The sequence below is a fragment of the Mus caroli genome, chromosome 18 (assembly GCF_900094665.2).
Source record: "Mus caroli chromosome 18, CAROLI_EIJ_v1.1, whole genome shotgun sequence".
Lineage (NCBI taxonomy): Eukaryota > Metazoa > Chordata > Mammalia > Rodentia > Muridae > Mus > Mus caroli.
In genome coordinates this window covers 39,713,261-39,734,085 of record NC_034587.1, presented here as the reverse complement: position 1 = coordinate 39,734,085, position 20,825 = coordinate 39,713,261, and the positions used below count along the sequence as shown (strand labels likewise).

At 44.2% G+C, this 20,825-nt stretch overlaps 1 protein-coding gene across 12 annotated transcripts in view; it reads left to right on the top strand.

Moving 5' to 3' along the window:
• The window catches only part of Ppp2r2b (protein phosphatase 2 regulatory subunit Bbeta), a 404,944-nt gene that overhangs the window by 347,862 nt on the left and 36,257 nt on the right, over positions 1–20,825 (top strand). For all 12 annotated transcript variants that reach the window (XM_021150238.2, XM_021150241.2, XM_029471977.1 and 9 more), the window contains 2 exons: positions 974–1,151; positions 13,646–13,810. In XM_021150238.2, coding sequence (XP_021005897.1) covers positions 974–1,151; positions 13,646–13,810 — 343 coding nt within the window. The remainder of the gene's footprint in view (positions 1–973; positions 1,152–13,645; positions 13,811–20,825) is intronic.

Genomic DNA, 20,825 nt, shown 5'->3' with positions numbered 1-20,825 from the left:
ACACATTCAATATTTCAGAATAGTGACCATATCATTTACTGTCCAAACTGTGATCATTTTGAATGTGACACTACCTAGTCGGTACTCAGGGACAATAGGTGTAAACAAAGGTATTCCCAGGTCAACCAGAATGCAACAAGTACTGATATGCTAGTGGTTCATCTTGGGTCATTAGAGTCTTGAGTGTTGGAACACTTTCCTAAAAGCATCCTTAAATGCCAAGAGTAAAACTTGGAAGGAGCCCTCTAGAGTCATGATAAAAACATGAGAAAAATAAATTGAGGTTGAAGCTAAATAACATGTTCCTAAGCTCGTCCCACAATCTTCTTTCTAGAGTGGATTTCCTGTTTAAGGAAGGGAGGAAGGGAGGAAGGGAGGAAGGACGGGAGGGAGGGAGGGAGGAAGAAAGGAAGGAAGGAAAGAAGAAAGGAAGAAAGGAACACATATAAGCAACACTAAACAGACTCAGTAGATTGCATTGTATAACTGTGTGCATATATATGCACACCTATTTGTATGTTTGTAACAATAATAAAGAAGAGGTCATGAATTTGAGGGGGAGTGGAGAGAGGTGGATGGGGCAGAAATGACAAAAACACGGGACTCATAAAACTGTGAAAAACTAAAAAAAATAATTAAATGTAAAAACTATGAAACAGACTGGGAGTGAGAGCTTTGAAGACTTTGTCTCCACAGTAGGATCCAAGTCCCCTCAGGGACACTAGAGAAATGTTTCAAGTTTATAAAGATTGAATCTTGTCCTGGTCAGGTGTTGAAAGGCCCAGAATGTGGTAAGAATGACAGCTGGCTTCTGGGTTGTGATTCACTGTGTGGTGTTAAGGAAACAGTAACTCTTGGTTTCTGGGTTGTGATTTACTATGTAGTGGTAAGGACAGAGCATTTTGTACAAGAAAAAAAACAAAAAAACAAAAAACACCTTCCATTCTGAGCACTGTGTCTCTCTCATATCCAGGTACCTGTCCTGAGACCCATGGACCTGATGGTGGAGGCCACCCCACGAAGAGTGTTTGCCAATGCGCACACGTACCACATCAACTCTATATCTGTCAACAGCGACTATGAGACCTACATGTCTGCTGATGACCTGAGGATTAACCTGTGGAACTTTGAGATAACCAATCAGAGTTTTAGTATCCTTTCCTCGCGAACAAATAACCCATTGGTCCGACTCACGGGTATCCAGGTAGGAGTGGGCTGGAGAGAAAGAAACAGAAGAAAAGACCGTCAAAATGGAAATGTCTGGCATCTATGAAGGAAAATCTGAAATTACGGGTAGAGCAGCATGGCTAGCTCTGGCATCTAATTCAAAATCATTTTTTCATGCAATGACATTTATGTGTCATGAATTAAAATTAGAGCTGGGCTGGCACCTATCACATCTCAGTCGGCCGGGTGCTCATGTAGCATCCACAAGGCCCTGAGTTCAGTCCTCGGCATCACATAGAGATGTGCTAAGGCACACTGTGACCCTGTCTCAAAAACTATAGATATAACTCCACCAGTAATGAAGATCTGGCCGTTTTCCAGGGTTGCTTCTTTAAGAGGTTAAAAATTAGTCTGTGGAGAGCGCATGTGCCAGCGATATGGAGGCAGCTTCTTTTGTGTCACAGTAGTGACAGTAATGGTTGCTGCCACTTATTGGACCCAAACCCATGTGAACTTGCAGTATCTGAATTCCATTTCTCTATTGGCATATAATATGTAGACTCCTGAAATTACACGGCTCGGTTTTCAGGATGGGCACACCCCATCCTCCATAGAGACTGCATCAGCAGCAGCCTGTTATCCCTCCCCACATCACCTTGCCACAGGCCCCTCAAGGCTGTTCTTGGTATAATGACCCTAATGGGGCTGAGGATAGAGGTACTTGTCTACAAGACACCAGGTCCGATCTCCAGCATCTCAAACAAAACAAACATGGTCAGCCTCATTATCTTCCACTTTACTAACACTGGGGAAAGCAAAGCAGGCTCCTGAGTGTCTATGTAAGGCCACTTCTCTGACCTTATTATGTTGACCTTGCATTTAACAATAAAAACTGATCTTTGCTGAATGTCTAGAGTAGCTGTTCACAATCTGTGGGTCACAACCCCCCAAAAGTCCATTATAAAACACAGATATTTACACTACATAATCGTAGCAAAATTACAGTTATAAAGTAGCAATGAAAATAATTCTATGGTTGGGGGTCACCACAACATGAGAAACTGTATTAAAGGGTTGCAGCATTAGGAAAGGTGAGGACCACTACTCTTATTATGTCTGCCAAGAGCATCCTAACTCCTGACTCTTGGCTCCAATTCTCAACTCCGTTCATAGTCTCAGCCCTCAGGCAGTTGAGTACTGATACTGGCTCCAATACAGCTTTGATTCTGCCCTTCAATTGCTAGCTTCTGCCCTCCTGGCTCCACACATCCATGAAGCTCAGACAGCTGAGATGCCTCCATCCCTACTTTTGCCAACACTCACTGACAAGGACCACCATGTGGCACCCTCCCCTTCGGCTGCCTGATTCCTCTCCTTCATCACTCATGCCCTGCCTATCAGTTACCACGTGACCTACTTGGCATTCTGGCTGTGCACCTAACAAACACTCCAGTAACTTTCTAGAGAACTCAAAAGTCTATGTTGTTTCCCAGGGTCTAGAAGATTTCACACCATCTGGGCCCTGACTCCCTCTAACCCCTGTCATGTTGCTCCTGCCTCAGCCTCATCCTTTCTGCTTCAGCCAGCAAACCATGTTTCTATTCCCTACTAAGCCTTGTTCTTCCTCTCTTTGCACTTGCAATGCCCCTTGTGTCCCAACCAAGAGTTCTTGATCCCAGCCTCATTGGAATCTACTGTCTCTATACAGATGCCCACTAGCTTCCAGATGGCTGCTAGCCGCTAGATTCTTGCTGTCTCCATCAGGCTCATTGGGATTTGAAATGATTTTGCATGTACATTTTTAGTTTGCCCCTATGAAAATGTAAATCATGTGAGGGCAGGGGCCCTGAATGACCCATTGCTATATTCCAATGAATTCAGCATTCTGTACATGGAAGCTGCTGCACCCAGCAAGTGTGTCGTCATAGACACTGGTCAGAGGAGAGCTACAGGATGCTTTTTACTATGAAGCTGAGCTTGGATATTTAACTTGAAAAGTGGTAAAGACAAGCTGGGAAAAGGGGTTCGTCAGTAAAATTTTTGCTCGGTAATCATGAGGACCTGAGTGTGAGGCGCAGAATCCAGGAAAAAAAAATAATAACCTAGATATGATGCACACTCTTGTAACACTAGTAGGTTCATTCTCCAGATATCCTAGAGGCTCTCGGGAGATCCTGTCTTTATGGGGAGTGGGATAATTTAAAGAGCAACAGCTGAGGTTGTCCTGTGGCTTACACATGCATGTGTGCGCACACACAGAGGCATGAAACTCACACACACACACACACACACACACACACACACACAGAAAGCGTATTTAAGCAGTAGATACGGAGCTACTTAGTTCCTAGCACAGAGACACCCTATAATCCCTGAAGGCTTCTCAGGGAAGGTGTCTTTAACCAGGTTCTGGCACTGAGATACATCTGGAGACACTGAGAACTGGCCTTTGAGTCTGTGACTGGTCATGACACACTGTGTAGGCCTGGGAATGGGGGTCTCTGACTGCAGGTTTTTCCTGACAAAGCAGCTGCTGGTAGACCGAATATAGATGGCGGTCCCCTTTCACTCCTCCCATCTATTCCAAGAGCCAGGGATTTGCCGGCGCTCAGCCAGCTGTCACTCTGAGCTTGTGCTGCCCCAGCCTAGGTGGCATGTCTTCTGAATTTTGCCTCCAGGCTTTCAAGAGGGAAAGAAACTTTCTCAGGCATTTGGGGAGACAGCTGCCTTTGGGAGAATGCAAAGGGGACATATTAATAGTGCCGTTTAGGTTATCTTCTGCAGATGTGTGACAGCCTGCCAGATGCTGGCATACAAATGAGACCATAGCGCTCACCCTTAAAGCTGCCATATGTAAAATAATCACTGTCATCATGTGGGTGACAATACTGATATCTATATAATACCTTTCAGCCAGACTGCCCCAGGCAGGAAGGCTACGCAAACTAGAGCCCTTTTGCCTCTCAGCACTAAAGTGTAGCCACCTCTGGAGAAGGTAGTAGCCCTTACCACAACAGCCTCAAAAAAGTATCAAAAACAACCCTTTTCTTAAATGCCTCCTATTTGGTACATTCTTCTGTTAGACCTTTTATCTGCCAAAGAGACTGGAGCATGGCTTAGGACACCCGCAAAGCGTGCTGTGAGAACCACTGGAGGAGCAAGTAAGATGCTTCAAAGAAATAATAACACCAGTGAGTGTTTCACTATGAACTGCAACAAGCTCTTTAAGGAACTAAAAAAAAAGAAAAAGTTCATCAGATGTATTTTTAAAGACATGCTTTGGACCAGGGAATAAAAAAATTTTGCTGAGGAACTGATTATTGAATTGAGATAATCAGAGGAAGACTAACTTTTTGCTAACTTTGGCAAAGAGGTGTGCAGATATTTGCCTAGTGCACACCAAGTTGCCTGCAGCAGGAGGGATTCTAAGCAGGCTACCACACTGGACCAAGGCTGGAAAGCTTAAGTGAAGCTGCTCCTTGTATCAGTTCAGTCTCTGAGATTTTTATCTTGCTCCTAGCATCCTTGTAAGGTGTCTTCTTTTGTCACTTTGCCCCATCCAGGATGCCCATAGCCTCAAATCTTTGATTTCTAACTTCTAGTACAGCACTTGGTAGCTGTCTCACTTTACATTCATGGGTCAGAATCAGACAAGCCTGAGGGGGGAAGACATGGCCCTGAAGAGAATACCTCTCTCATGAAAAGTTCAACACATAGCCTGCATGTGCTGAGACACCACTTTATATGAAACTTATTAACCTAGAAATATGTCTAGAATTGAGAGTGTGATCCAGGCAATGAATTCAACAGAGCAGAAGCCCCTGATTAACTTTCCAGTTTTCTTGTCGTTTTGACAAGAAGAACGATTTTATCTGATCTTGTCATACTGATCATTTTCTTAGTAAGATATTTCTCTAAGCTCTCTCTCTTGCTCTATGTGTGTGTATTTGTGTAAGAGAGAGATCGAGAGAGACAGAGACAGAGAGATAGAGGGACAGAGAGAAGTCTTACAAGCCTTTGGTAGAGTTTTCCCTTATGAAGGATAAAGGATGAAGTGGATAATGGGGGTCCTGGATGGACAAAAAGCATGCTGTAAGAACGTTCACAGTCAGAAAGTCATGGGCCTGGGTGCAAATTCTATTCTTGTTGGACTCCAAATCCCAAGCTGTCTGCTGTGACGTCAGTGTCATGCTTGCTTTTGCCCAACCAGACTTCCTTTCTGATTGTCTTACTGAGTTAATTCTTGACATATGCTTTGTAACTTAAGTGGGTATAGTTGGAGAGGTGGAATTGGGGTGATTGCAGAGAAAAAGATTTGAGCTGGGAAGGAAAGATTAGCACCCTAATGATGGACCCATGCTCAGGAGTTGACCTTGTAGGTATATGGCTAGCTAGGCAAGTACAATCTTCAAGACATGGAGTTGGGAGAGGAAAATGACAAGCAGGTAGAACCCCACAGACATGAGTAGAAGGTTGTTGTCACAGGCAGCAGTCAGGAAGGAAGGCTGAGGAGCAATCAACAGAAATTGCAGATCCTCCAGCTCTTGGGCAATATCTTGGCTTTCTCTTTTTTTTTTTTTTTTGTTTTTTTGGGGTTTTTTTGTTGTTGTTTTTTTGTTGTTGTTGTTTTTTTGTTTTTTTGTTTTGTTTGTTTTGTTTTTCGAGACAGGGTTTTTCTGTATAGCTCTGGCTGTCTGGCACTCACTTTGTAGACCAGGCTGGCCTCGAACTCAGAAATCCGCCTGCCTCTGCCTCCCAAGTGCTGGGATTAAAGGTGTGTGCCACCACGTCCAGCTTTTGGCTTTCTCTTAACAGGTCTCCTCTAACTCAGGTTGGCCTCAGACATGCTCTATAGCCAAGGATGGTATTGCATTTCTGATCCTCCAACCTCTACCTCCCTGTGCCGCCACTCTTAGGTCATGCAGGGTTAGGTCCTTGTGTATGTTAGGCACTCTACCAAATGAGTCCTATCCCCAGATGAGGTCTGGGCTCTCTGTTAAATGTCCTTCAACTAGACCATTCATGGTAGTGCACATTTTTAATCCCAGCATCTGGGAGACAGAGGCAAGAGGATGTCTGAGTTTGAAGCCCACTTTGTCTACAAAGTGAGTTCCAAGATAGCCAAGACTACATTAAAAAAAAAAACTGTTTCAAGAATAAATATAAATAAATAAATAAATAAATAAATAAATAAATAAATGCTCTCCAGACAGACACACCCTAAATGTGCTTCTTTTTTTTATTAATGTAGATTCAGCTGATTAGGGAGTCTTTGATTTTATCTGTAAAATCCCTCCATGGCTACACTGAGGTGGGTAAGAGGGCGAGCAACTGGATCTGTATGCATCTCTTTATTCCCTTTTGTCCTGCAACTTTCTGAAGAGAATATTCCTTATACCTGGGTCATAATGGAAGAAAGGGAATCTAGCATAGCACTAAGTCATCAAAGCAAATGTACAACAGAAAGAGATAAATATGTAACCTGTGATGAAAACCAAATGTAATGATTTAGGAGTCTGAATTATGCACCAAATATGTTACAGATAAATGCTATCTTTTGGAATTTCTTCATCTTTTCTGTCTATTCTATTCTATTCTATTCTATTCTATTCTATTCTATTCTATTCTATTCTATTCTATTCTGAGACAAGGTCTCACTATATAGCCTAGGCTGGCTTGGAGTTCAGCATCTAAATGCCTTGGACTCTTGTAAGCCATGATTACTGGTATATGCTACCACACCCAGAAATTCTTCCTTCCTTTTTACATGAGTTTCTATGTTCAAGATCATCTGATATTTTATAGCTGGTTATATTTGAGGATTAAAATTTTAGCAAGCTCTCTCCAAATTATAGAAATCTATATTCAACCATGCCAACACAATCAAACATGTAATATCCTACACATGTCCTCCTGGATGTATAGACAGTAAGGGTCAGGAACTGAATTGACTCTTGATTTCAAATTATCTCTAAGACAATTTGGGGCCTTCTGACTTGTGTACAGGAAGACTCTGTGATTGTGGAACTCTCAAGAGCTCTCTAGTCCTACAGAGTGTTGCAGCCAGCCTTGTGAACCACCCTGTGGATTTAATATGGCACCATGCATCTCTGTCAGCCCCTCAGCCTGAGTCTAGCCCTTGGCAAATACTCCATGGATATTTGCACATTGGCTTTTTAAATCTTCTAAGGCATGAATATTCCCTGAAGTGTGCTTCAGAAATCATCAATGCCTTACCAATGTCCTTTTAGGCTGATAAAATTGAGTACTTTGTGGTCACTGCTTAATATCCAAGGAGCAAGTTGGAACCTTAAAAAAATAAAGAAAGATCTCATGGCAACGTGTGTCCCTGAAAGGGAATCCAACTGTAATAGGTTAGAGTTTGAGGCCAACATGCAATGATTTCTCCACTTCAGAATTGGCAGACTTTCTATAGCAGCAGTTCTCAACCTGTGGGTCACAACCCCACAGTGGCCGTATATCAGATATTTACATTATGATTCATAATAGTAACAAAGGTACAGTTATGATGTAGCAGAGAAATAACTTTATGGTTAGGGGTTACCACACATGAGAAACTGTATTAAGGGGTCTCAGCATTAAACCTCTGCTTTAGCATCTATAACATATAAATAACTTCTGCTGCTTTTGCAATCAGGTGACCTCATCTAGTAAAGGTAGCATGGCCTGTGTCGGTAACGGCCCTGCAAGGATCCTCTACAACTTTCTTGTCCCTGCCTGGCTTAGCTAGGACTTGAGGAAAATAATTGCAGTATCAGAAAAGTCAGCGTAATGAATCAGAGGCGCGCGTGGACAGCCACTTTGACTCCAAGACACCGCGTGGAAATGGTTTTCTTGGATACATGTACTTGCTTCAGAAGATAGGATTTTGTCTAATAGGAAAATGATTTAAATAATTTTTCTCCATGATCTCTTCTGATAATTAAAATCCTTAGAGGCTGTTAATAGGATTCTATTCATTTAAAGGCAAATACATTGAACCCCCGGAGAGATAAAGTGACTTTCTCAAGTTCTCTCTGCTAAATAGGGATGGAATGAAAACCAAACCCTGTGCTCGCAGCCACGTTTGCTACAATTACTGTGCCTGTCCCATTGTGGTCTTGAACTCTCCCCACTGAGCAGAGAGGCCTGGCTCGGCTCCCTGGGATGACACTAAACAAAGAAGCTCCTGTCGTTTAAATGCTCACTGTCTTCTGGGTTTAGAAGTACATATTCACTGTAGAGATCTTGGACAATGAAACTAATCAGCCAATAACTTCGTGCCGCTGCTTTTATCCCTTCATTATGAGAAGGCCTGCTAATTCAGCCATATTGGTTGAGAAAAAAAAAAAAGAAGAGAGTAGAGGGTGGGGAGTAAGAAATTCAAACTCTTTATTTGTAAGGGGCTTTTCTTCTATTTAGTCTGGGGTACTCTACCCCTCACACCCCACCAGACATACACATACACACAAACACACACACACAAACACACACACAAACAAACACACACACACACAGAGAAAGGGAGAGCAAATGAGAGAGAGAGAGAGAGAGTTTTCAGTGATCACTGCCTCATGTCACTGATTACCTTATCTGTCAATCTCAGTTCCCCCAGTATCAACCCTGTAGATTATTAGCATTGTTCCTGCTTTGGTCTCTGGCGTATCCACTGTACCCATAAGATCACTAGACAGTTGTTCATTCTCCAGGAACATCATGGCACAAGTAAATCAGTGGACTCCAGCTACTCACAGGCAGCACACATACTGTCTCTGTTCTTTCTGCAAGACATGGCTGTGTGTCCTGTCTGTTTCTTTTGCTCTCATTCATCATTTTTTTCTTGACTCACCCGACTGTGGTATCTATTTTGTGCCTAATTTTCCTCACCTGAAATAGTATATGAGGGAATGGTATGGATAGCTTAAAGAAAAACCACTCACAGATGCACCCTCGTAGAACCATCGCATGCAGCTCCATGGCCCACCTGCCTTTATGCTCCCTGCTTTCAGGTATAGGCTTAAATTGCACTGTGTTCCCAGAATTAGAATTTGGCATACAGTGGGTATTTTTTTCCATACTTCGGATGCTTCACTGCAAAAATAATTTAATGACATGTTTTTTTTGAAAGTTCACTTTATCATGTGGTTCTGTATATTTATTTAGGTGGCTGTCAATCGTCCATTATCCTGCCACCGGCTGGAAGTACGGGGAGTGATAGTCATAGAAAGCTTGGGCCTTCCAAACTTGGATGGTTTAAATGACTTTGAAAGGCCTCCCCCTCCCTCTGCCCTCCCACCCTGATCCTCTCCACCCCTCATCCTTCTGCTGACGCAGTTTATGGTTTGGGACGCTTATTTGTCTGAAGCAAATCCCTGAAGGGATGACCTCCCAGTGTCTTCAATTATTACTTTCAAGGATGCCTTAGGCAACTGCCTGGCACAGCAGTGCCCTCACCTTCCCACCTTCTGCCTTGCAAAGATGAAACTCAGCTGCTGGGCTGGCTGTGCCTCTGCTCATCCTCAGAGCTGTCTCCAGAGTCCCCCTGGAGAGCCAGATTAACCCCTTTTGTTAACAGAGGTAATTTGCCTGGGTTTAGCATTAATAAGGAATGCTCCAAGCAGTTGGGGTCAAAAAGAACAGATCTGTCAGGCCCCAGGGTTAATTTAATGGCAATCTGTTGGCTGTCTGGGTTGTATATTAGTCATGAGCCCAGCGATATCTTTTGCTGTTTAGTTCTTTGGAACAACAGGGAAATAATTTAGATAGAGTGCTCAAAAGGATCAGATGGAGAAATTGACTGTCAAAAGACATTATTCCATTTTCCAGTAATACAGGGCACCTTGTGTTGCTTAGCCCCTTTCCCCCTCCTTCCCAATACGTAGGGGGAAATGTGTGCTGAAGCCACACAGCACCCTTTGGAACTTGAATGAATAATGGTGTGGGCTTCTGGGCAGTATTGTATGTTCCCTCCTGTCTTCCTCAGAAGATATCAAATTTGGGGCAACTACACTCTTACACATGTTTCTAGAGTTCAGCAAAGTCTTCCCTTGGGAAATAGGACAAGAAAGCCCTTGTCATGTTTTTGTCCCAACCTCTAGTTCAAGAAAATTATATCATAGGACATAAAAATTCTGGCTCTAGAAAATACCATCACTACTTTGCAGTTGGTGAGTTTTCAGGGGCATGATTCGAAGGAGCCCTCTCTCATAAGCCAGTCATCGTTCCCTAGAGACAGTTTCCCACTCAGGGAAACTGACCTGGTGAGGCCTCTCCTCCTAGAATGCAGTGTGGTTGCATGTGAAGAATCCTTGCACAAGCTCACGTGCAAATCCCAGCTCTGCCCCAGGCAGTCACACGACCCTAAGAAATTTATCTCAGAGGTCAGCAAGATGTCCCAGCAAGTAAAAAAATCTCTTGCCACCAAGATTAACAACCTGAGTTCAATCCCCAGGACCCCAAACTGTGGGAGGAGAAAACCAACTTCACCAGCTTGTCCTTTGTGCACTTTGGCACACTCAAAATAAAAACATGATGTAAAGCCACAGTCACACCCATGGTCCTGGTTAAGCTCATGGGCTCTGAAAAAAATAAACAAAACAAAACAAACAAACAAAAAGCATAAGGATATTAAAAAAAAGGAACTTATAGAACGGATGAGGGATCGGAGGAGAAGAAGGAAGACAAAGGAGGGTAAGGGCAAGAATAATCAGAATGTAATGAATACATGGATGAAAATGGCAAAAAGAAAAGACACAAAAGTTTCTCCTGATTGGAAAGGAAAAAAGAACACATTTCACTCTATTTCCCCAGCTGTAAAATAGGGCTATTAATGGCACTGCCTCCGTCTGTCTGAAGTGAAGGACAGATGAGACTGTAAGACATGTCGTCCAGGCAGGCTCAGCACTTGGTAGACACCAGCTATTTGTGGTCGTGCTAAAACGGGAGAGGATCATGGTTTCTTCCCTCGGCCGATCCTGAGTCAAACCCACGCTCTGTGATGAGGATGGAGGCTCAGACCTTGGAGAAGAATCAAGTGGCTTCAGATGAAAGTGGGTGGGAGGTGGGACGGATGTAGAAACAGTGAACAGGGGCAGCTCCCCTGAGTGGTGCTCCACGAGGGTGTCCTTGGTGGTGGGAGGATGCTCCTGGAGGCACAGATATGCTTAGGCTCTTTGTTTTCACATCTTCTGACTTAGAGACTTTATTTTTAGGTAGGAAAAAAAATAACTGTGCCTGTATCACCTCCTTCTCCCACACAACGAAGATCTCTTCCAGTTCAGCTTGTTTGCTGAGCTATACTGGTAGAGGCAGAGAAAGCTGACACCAGATTTTTCTCTCCTTACTTTGGGAAAAGGAAAACACACTTGCTGGCACTGTAGGGCGCGGAGGAACTTTCTGATGGAGTCTGACAGCAGCCGATGGAAACCTCTGCTTGCCCTACCCAATGCCATACCCACCAAGGCACAGGTCAGCAGCCAGAAAGGACGTCAGAGCTGCAGCCTGTGGCCCCCTCCCACGTTGTTTGTGTTTGTTCCCCAGGTGTATACCCCAAACACAGAAGCTGAGTTGGCAGGTAGTGTTTCGTGAATCCAGGAATGCACATGCCCAGTGCAACCAAGGAATCTTTGCATCTGTTTTTCATAGGTGTGGCAAAAGGCAATATGAGCACAGGCTAATTTTAGAAAGAACACAATGGGGTGCCTAAGAGATAATCAAATAGGAAGAGACACAGCCTGGTGCAAAGTCATTGTAGCAAATCCAACAGACCTAGAACTTGCTAGTATGTTGCCCACATTTGTTAGAGTGTGGCTACCTAATTGGTGCTACTAGGGCCCAAGGTATGAGCATGCCTGTCCCCATCTGCAGGATTCCTGGCCCATACATTTCCATTTTAATCACTATGAGTTCGTTTTCATGTAGACCATTAAACCCATCATTTTGAGAATGTTGTCTTACTGCTTAGGTAAGATGAAAAAGCAACCCAATTTAAAGATGGGCAAAAAAAAAAAAGTCTTTAAAAAAAAAGTGGTAAGTTAAAAACAAACAAACAACAACAATAAAAACCCTGGTGATGCACACGGGAGCAAACATCACAGAGATGGCATAGGAGTGGTGGAGTTAGGGGGATGCAGTTCTCCTTGTTCAGCTTTGCTGTGCCCATCATCCACATGACAAAGTGCAGCCAGTCCCTAGACTGAACCTCAGCTCCAGGTAGGAGCCTCTCCAACTCTTGGTGGGGGTGTATCAGAGCATATCGAAGTCAGTCCCTTCACCTCTGATGAATACCCTTTGAAAAAAATTGGTTTTATTTCCACTGAATTGCCTTTATAAACAAAAGTCTAAACTTTTCATTCAGATATACAAGAAAATATATATGCATACATATATATAATATGCGTAATATATATTTATATATATATAATATGCGTAATACACACAAACAATTTTTATGGCAAAAGAATGTGTTGAAAAGGTGAAATTCTAGAAGCTTAAACTGAGTATATTCTACATGATCCCTAATTCCTCATTACACATAGATGATTTCTTTCTAATACTTAAGCTCCCACTTAGACTCTCAAATCACAGCTTTTGGAGACTAGATAGCCTGAATATCTTAGAGGAGGGAACCTGGGCTTTGCGAAAACTCCTATGGTTTGTACCTAGAGCAAAGACCCAGTATCAAACTAAGGATGTCAGGCTTGGCAGCAAGCACCTTCACCTGCTGACAAACTCCCCAGCCCCTTAACCTTGTCTCCTAGGAAACTTCTCGAATGCTCACAGAGCTTCCCCTTCCTGTAAATAGCTGTAAAAGGTGTGATTCATTCGCAGTGTTGGTGTAAGGATTAAATAAGACAAAGCTCAGGAGGGTTTATCGGCCTTTGATAAACCCTCCTTGAGCAGCCTCTGTTGTTATACAGATAGATTGTGGGAAACAATCTTGCATGCAGCCTGTTGTAGATGGAATTTATCAGCCCCGGAATCCCGGTAAGAATTCAGTTTGAAAAGTCTGGCTAGAGTGGGCCTAGCTGACTTCTCAGCTGTCGCTTCAGAGTAGCAAACACTCTTGAGTGATCTCATGGGCAAGATTCAGTTTGTCTTCTAGATGCCACAGAAGATGAAACTAAGATAAGGAGCCAGGAAACATAAATTCATTGAGACAGGGTTTCACAGTGTGGCCCAGGCTGGACTTGAACTTACAGCAACCCTCCTGCCTCAGCTTCCTGTGTTTCGTAATTAGAGTCATGAGCCACCACACCCATCTTAGACCTAAGTTTTAATTCTACCTCTGACTACCAAGCAATCCCTTTTCTTAAAGCCCCTGAGCCCCGGCTGCCAGAAACCACTACTGCCTGCTCTTCTGCCAACAGCTTGCCAATTAGATCCCTGTGTGTGTAGTAAAGGCTTGCATAGCACTCACAGCAAGTGCTGCTAAGTTCTGCCCCCATCTCCTGGTCCTTCCTTGACTCCTCTGTGCCAGATATCGTGGACATCAAGCCAGCCAACATGGAGGAGCTCACGGAGGTGATCACTGCAGCTGAGTTCCACCCCCACCACTGCAACACCTTTGTATACAGCAGCAGCAAGGGGACAATCCGGCTGTGTGACATGCGTGCATCTGCGCTGTGTGACCGGCACACCAAGTGTGAGTATCACCACGAGGGCTATGGGGGTGAGGTGTCCTGGCCGCTGACATTCGGGAAGAGGGGAATCCTGGAAGGGTTCCATCTCATTGAACACTGGGAGTAAAGAAATCACAAATGTTGAGCTAATTTGGGAGTCAGCCCCACATGTAACGCTCTGAGAAGGGGAAGCCCCGAGTTTGAGTCTGAAGCACACAGGTGCCAAGGAAAGCTTGCCAGCAATGGCTGGCTGAACAACTGAGCTCATCTGAATTCTGTGTGGAGATCGCTCACTGCTGTGAGGAGGATGACCCCGAGGAACAACCACAGAAACAGTGAAGAGATTGTTAAGGGGTGGTATGGATAAGGAGATTGGATGGCATTCACGGTCAGCAGTAGAGAATACCAGGTAGATCTTGGTGGCAGCATTAACTAGACTTGATGGAGTATAAGGGTAATGAAGATACAAGAGGGGTAAAGAAGGGATAGGAACGTGGCTCTCAACCTTCCTGTCCTTTAACACTGCAGCCCTTTAATACAGTTCTTCATGCTGTGCTGAGACCCAACCGTAAAATTATTTTTGATGCTTCCTCATAACTAATTTTGCTACTGTTATGAATTGTAATGTAAATATCTGATATGTGATCCTGAAGGGAGTCACGACGCACAGTTTGAGAACCACTGGGGTGGGCTAAGGCGTGTGGGAGGAGGTACTGAGTAGATCCAGGGTTTGGTGAAGGGAGAGGGAAAGTAAGACATGCCCAATGGTTAACATGACTGGCTTGTGGGATGGGGGCTACTGGAAGTCACACTAGGCATGAAGCACTTGTACTCAGTTTGGGACCTGCCAAGTGTAACATGAGCTGTCTCAAGGGACAGATTCTCTCTGGTAAGTGAATATGGAACAAGAAGGGAGTACCACTGACCTAGAGATATCCCAGAGAGAGTACCCACTCACCTAGAGATATCTCAGAGAGAGTACCACTCACCTAGAGATATCTCAGAGAGAGTACCACTGGCCCAGAGGTAACCCAGAGAGAGTACCACTCACCTAGCGATATCCCAGAGGGGCCCCAAGAAGCCCTGGTGTTCTCACAGCAGTGTATCCATGTTAGCCTGGGCTTTAGAGTCAGTCAGGCCCACTTGAGTCCTGACTGCAGTCATAAATCCTGAACTGACTGGGGAAATTGCTAAGCCCAGGACTAAAGCTGGAGAATGGTTGTGGCCTTAGAAGGTTTTAGAATGAGAATGGTTTAGGACAGTACTTGAGGAGCATGGCTAAGCTTTGGTGCTTGGTGACCTCAGGCAATCCTCCTGAGCCCCACAGTCCCCACAGGGCGGGTGAGCAGAAAAAATCAATACTGTTACATGAATAAGGCGCTCCTGACATCTTCTGAGCCCAAGGTAGGTGCAACTGATGACAACAGAATGGTCATTGCAGTCCTCGAGAATCCCCAGGCCTGCTGCTGTAAGCAACTTAGAACTCTCCCACTCCATTTTGCCAGGTATGAGAGGCCCCATTCTTCATAATTGAATTCATATTCACTGAGCACACACCATATGCCAGGCACTGTATTCAACTCTGGAGACACAAGGAGAAGCAAAAGATGTGCCTCTCTGTGTCTCTTAGAGCTCACTGTACTAGCCAGGGTCCTGCAGAGGGTGAGGAAGGATGGGTGCTGTGTATACAGAGAATTATTATAAGGAACTGACCCACATGTGGAGATTGAATGATTGAGTTCTGAGATCTGAAGTCAACAAGCCATAGTTGTGGGAGAGGAGGTGGCCTTCCATGCCACAGGCCACCAGGCTGAAGATCTGAGCATTCAATTCAACTACAAAGATGTAAAAAAAATCATCCCAACCCCAAAACAGTCAGGTGTAAGAAAGACTGCATCACTCACAAGAGGGCCAGCTCTTTCTTCCAATCAAGCCTTTGCCTGATTGGCTGAGGCCCATCCCCATTAAGAGGTCAATATTTATTCAGTCTATTAATTTAAATGTTAAACGTATCCCAAAACACCCTTGCAGAAACCCCCGAATGTCAGACCAAGTATGTGAGTACCTGTGACCAGTCAAGTTGACAGAGAAAATTAAGCACGCTGAAGAGTAAAGACACCTGCCTCCATTAGAGAATCACTAACAACCAGAGCATTGCCCGTGGGCTGAGGGGCACGAAACAGCAGCGGGTTGTGCTGTGAGTTTTCATCATGGGGATCTTACAAAGCAATGGCTGCTCGTCAGAAATGTAAAGAGCAAGGACAGAGAAGAGTTTAGGGAAGCATCACCCATGCACACAGAAGCAGGAAGTCCTTAAGGATTCACACGCAGGAGCCCCCAGAGTCTGCCCCTCCCTCCAGCCCTGACGCCACACCCCCCTACAAGATCAAAATCCAGAAGATAGTCTTCCGGGAGACCCAGGAGCTAGTGGGTGCCTATCAGCTACCCTTCATCGTTAAACCTGGCCACTACACACCCCAGTCCCGCCCAGCTCTGCATTCCAAGGCACCAGCCTGTTAACCTAATTAGAAAGAAAGCGATTCCTTTTCCTGACTGGGCCAAAAGACTGACCTTCTTCAGGGCACACCTCCCTTTGTTCCAAAGCCACCAGGCCCCAGCTTCTGCCAGCTGGGGAGGCCCGTGTCCTGACCTCCTGCCTGACATTTCATATTGATTTTCCCCATCCTCCTCCAGTTGCCAGCCCGCAGTGGGCTGAGGTGTGCATGAACCGCACGGCAGTACATCAGAGTTCAGAATGAAAAGCAACATTGGCTTTCCGGGCTGAGCACGGAGAAGGAGAGTATTTAATAACCGTCGGCGTTTAATCAAAACGCCGAGGAAAACCGTGTTATCAGAGCCGAATATATTAATTTCCATATGTCCCTCACTCTGCATGCTCAGCAGGGGTTGGAAAGCATGATTTGTCCTCTCCCTCTCTATTTTCTGACTTTTTTTTTCCTATCCCTTCTGGCGGTGGCGAGGTGTTTGCATTTGCAGTCTGAGGTGCCTAAAACAAAGACTACTGAAGGCAGCATCACTCTGCTGGGCTGGATCCTGCCTTCTCTCTTTCCACACACGTGTGTGTGAAGAAACCGGGCAGGTGATACAAACGCCAGCCTAAAACAGAAAAAGTTAAAGCCTGAACTCCTGTCCAGCATCTGCAGGGATCACATCCTCTAAGGCTCCAGGGATACTGAGCACCCTAACTTGCTTCCAGGAATTCCCACATCTTTCACCCCTTCCTGCCTCAGGGTTTTTACCTAAGTTCTTCCTCTACCTGGAACACGATTCCACTATGACTCTAAAATGCCACATGCCTGGTATAGACCCAGACTGAGCACTTGTGGGAAAGAGACAGGAAGATGGTCCCAAGACAGTGAGAGAACCTGTATTCACTTATGGAGCCTGTTTTAACAAAGTACCCCAACCGAGTGACTTAGCAAAATGTTACTGTCTCTCAATTCTGTTTCCAATTTTCAAATTTTACTTAATAGGGGTCAGGTGTGTGAATGTGGGCATACGTTACCACATCTTTATTCATTCTGTTAACTTAAATTCTAACCTTGTGTGAAGGACAAGTTTCGGGAGTCTGTTCTCTCTTTCCTTCTCCTTTTGTGGCAAGGCCTCTCCTGTTGCTTGTTCTACACTGTATACTCCAGTCTAGCTGTTCTGCAAACTCCTGGGCAGTTCTCCCATCTTGCCCTCATATTTTCCCATAGAAATGCTGGGATTACAGATGTGTGCTGCTGTATCTGGTGTTTTTATGTGGACTCTGGGATCAAGTGCAGGTTTTCAGGCCTGTCCAGCAGCGTTCTTTCCAGCTGAGCCATCTCGTGGGACCCATCTCATAATTCTCAGAAAGGTAGCAGCTGGCAGGGTTGTCTGGGCTGGACACAGGCTTCTCTCCTTCTCTTGAAGAGACTTTCTCTCTGTGTGTACATTATCCTCTTTCCTGTGTGCATCTGTGTGTAAAACACCCCTTCTTTAAAAGAGTTGTCTTAGATTAATGTTTACCTAGTAATGTCATATCCATGTGATCACATCTTTTAAGCTCCAGTGTCCAAAAACAGTCACAATCTGAGTCTCGGGGACAAGACAGGACCTCTGAATGTTAGTTGAAGGTGGCAAAATTCAGCCCCTACAGAGAGAGATGAATTCTGCAAGTGTACAGGCCCAGGAAACTTCTGTCCTGGACTTGTTCCTTCCTGCAAGCCATTGCTTTCCCTACAGGCAGTAAGGACAGAAAAAGGTGACAGACAAGAAGCCCATACAGTCTTCACACAGTATAAGTGAGGCTCTTTGTAAAGGCTGTGTGGAGACAGAGGACCAACCAAACACATCCATGAGAACTGTGTACTGAAACACTGCAGTGCCATGGGTATCTGAGAACTTTCCATGGTGCTGAAGCCATTTTTCTCTAAAGAAGATTTTGATTTGCTTCAGAGGTTCTAAGCTAAGAAGTCTACTTCCCACTCGAAAGTCACCCTTCAGTAATAATAAGTAGAGTTTAAGTTTAGCCCTTAATAAGCCAAATTGTGTTAGCAACATAAATATTTTTAAAAAGCAGAAATGTTGATAGTAAATCATAAAGCATTTTGTTTGAAAATAAGTCTTTGATATATCAAAGGATGGGTCTGCAGGAGAAAGTGACACACCCTACATACCCCCAAAGTGTCCATCATAGGTGTAGGAGATGTGCCAGGTAGTATGGAGTCCAGCCTAGTGTTCCTTACACACATGGCCCAAGAAAGTTTTGCTCTTTCCTTCCAGACAGCAGTGAGTGAACTCAAGAAGAGACTGGGCTAAGAAGTTCAAGGAAGACTAGGTGACCACTATCAGCCTGTGTTACAATGGCCAAACTGAGCAATCTTGAGAAGGTTATATCTGTCTGCCTCAGTTCACTCGCATGCAAAAAGTAGCCAGTGGTCATATTTGCCTTGTAGGTACCTGGAGGATTAAATGCAGAAACACTCCTGAGGCCTCAGAATAGTGTCTGCATCTTGATGCAAGATGAAAACCCACTCTCTCCCTTCCTCCCATCCCTTCCTTTCTTCCCTCCCCTCCCCCTCTCCCTCTTTTCCCTACTGTGTGTGTCTTATTTTAAGAGTGAAACCAGGAGGAGAGGCAGCAATAGCTGAAGAGGTAGTAACATCATCACCCATCATCACAGCTGACCTCTGTGATGTTTTACAACATCCACAAATCAAGCCAAACACATAAGTGTGGGCCCATTGCAGCTACCCTGTGAGGTACCCACCATCATTACTCAATCAGAAAAGAGGAAAACTCGTATAATTATAGAGTCTATAGAAACAAATGTGGCTGTGGTTTGATCCAGATCTGTGCAATTAACTGGATTCTTAGCATCCTGGCCTTTTGTTTGTCTGTCCATCTACCTACTCCTCTTGATAAGGGCCATACTGTAAGCTCACTTTGTGTAGGGACTGTGAGAGATCTGTGATTGTGTTCTCTTTCCACCCTTACCACCTGGGGGAAAGCATCAGATTCCTGCTACAGGGATTCATGGAATAAGAGCTGAACAAGTCATTCCAGAGTGGTGTGCATATTCTGAATTCAGTCCATGTCTATAGTCTACTTCACCAGAATATCAGGACTCACTTATACAACTAAGATTTATTAAATATCTTCTGGATTTTGCCATCCAGAAAATGACATTCTGTGTGGCAAGGGAACAAGTATATTCAAAATATAGATAAGTAATGAATTTTTAGTCAGTGGTACCATCAATAGGAAATAATATAGGGTCGGAGAGTACCTGGAGTGGAGCTGTTTCTACAGGGTGCTGTGAGGGAAGGCCTCTGAGCTAGAGGTAAGTTATTGGGAGGATCCAGTGATGGTGAGGATCCTAGCTCAGGAATAACTATGTTTGGAGAACAAACCAAGTGTTAGAGGCTAGGGATGATTATGCAGAAAGCAATATTTTAAAAAGGAAGCAAAAATATGAACTGTGAGTCATATTTTGTGTAACCTGAGAAAAGCCCATGGATTCCATTCCAAGTGGGACTAAGGAGCTGTTAGCAGAAAATTGAATATAGTCTTATGCCGAATAAGGTTATTTTGGTCAATAGTAGGATCCCCTAAATTTATATTACCTACTGGCATCCATCATTTTTTTGTGTGTTGTCCAACAAAAGCACCTCACAATTCATTTCTCAGAATGCATCCTAGCATAAAGAAAGTCTTGACTGGAGCTGTAGAGAAGGCTCACTGGATAAAGTGCTTGCCTCTTATGCATGAGAACTGGACTTCAGATCTTCAACACCCATGTAAATACTTGCCAAGCATGGTCTCCTGCCTGTAATCCCAACCCTCAGAAGACAGAGACAGAGAACTCCAGAACATGCTAGCCAGCTAGACTAGCTGAATCCACGGACTCCAGGTTCATTGAAAGATCCTTCCTCAATATATAAGGTGGAGAGGAAGATATCTATCATCAACCTTTGGCTTCACACATGTCCATACATATGCATGTGCCCCCATACCAATAAACACCACACATACACACACACTCCAGAGAAAGAGCACCATTATCCTGGAATGTGTTTATAACCTTAAGAGACTTCTCAAAAATAGGGCAGTCATCCTAGGAGCAAGAAAACCAATTAGAGGACCTCCTTCCATTGTCTCGGGACAATTGATAGACACTCTGACCAAGAAAAGGACATAGGTGTGGTCTGCTTCAAGGAAAGGCTGTGAAGGCTTGTTGAGATGTTTGAAATGATGAGGCAGAGGGAAGAGGGAAATTTGAAGTCATGTATTAGTTTGGTTGATGGTACAGTGGGAAGATACTGAAGTGAGGAGGCTAAAGAAGGAACTGATTTGCTGTAGAAAGAAGCCCACTTCTTCAGCTGTCTTCAGATAGGAATGTCTATGTGTCATCTAATTAAAGAAGTCTAATGATCATAGATACATTAATGTGGAAGCTCCGGAAGACATTACCCTACAGTTATAAAATTGAGGAGTTGTGCACATGTTATGGTGTTTCAAGCTGCAGAGCAGAATGATTCTACTAAGACA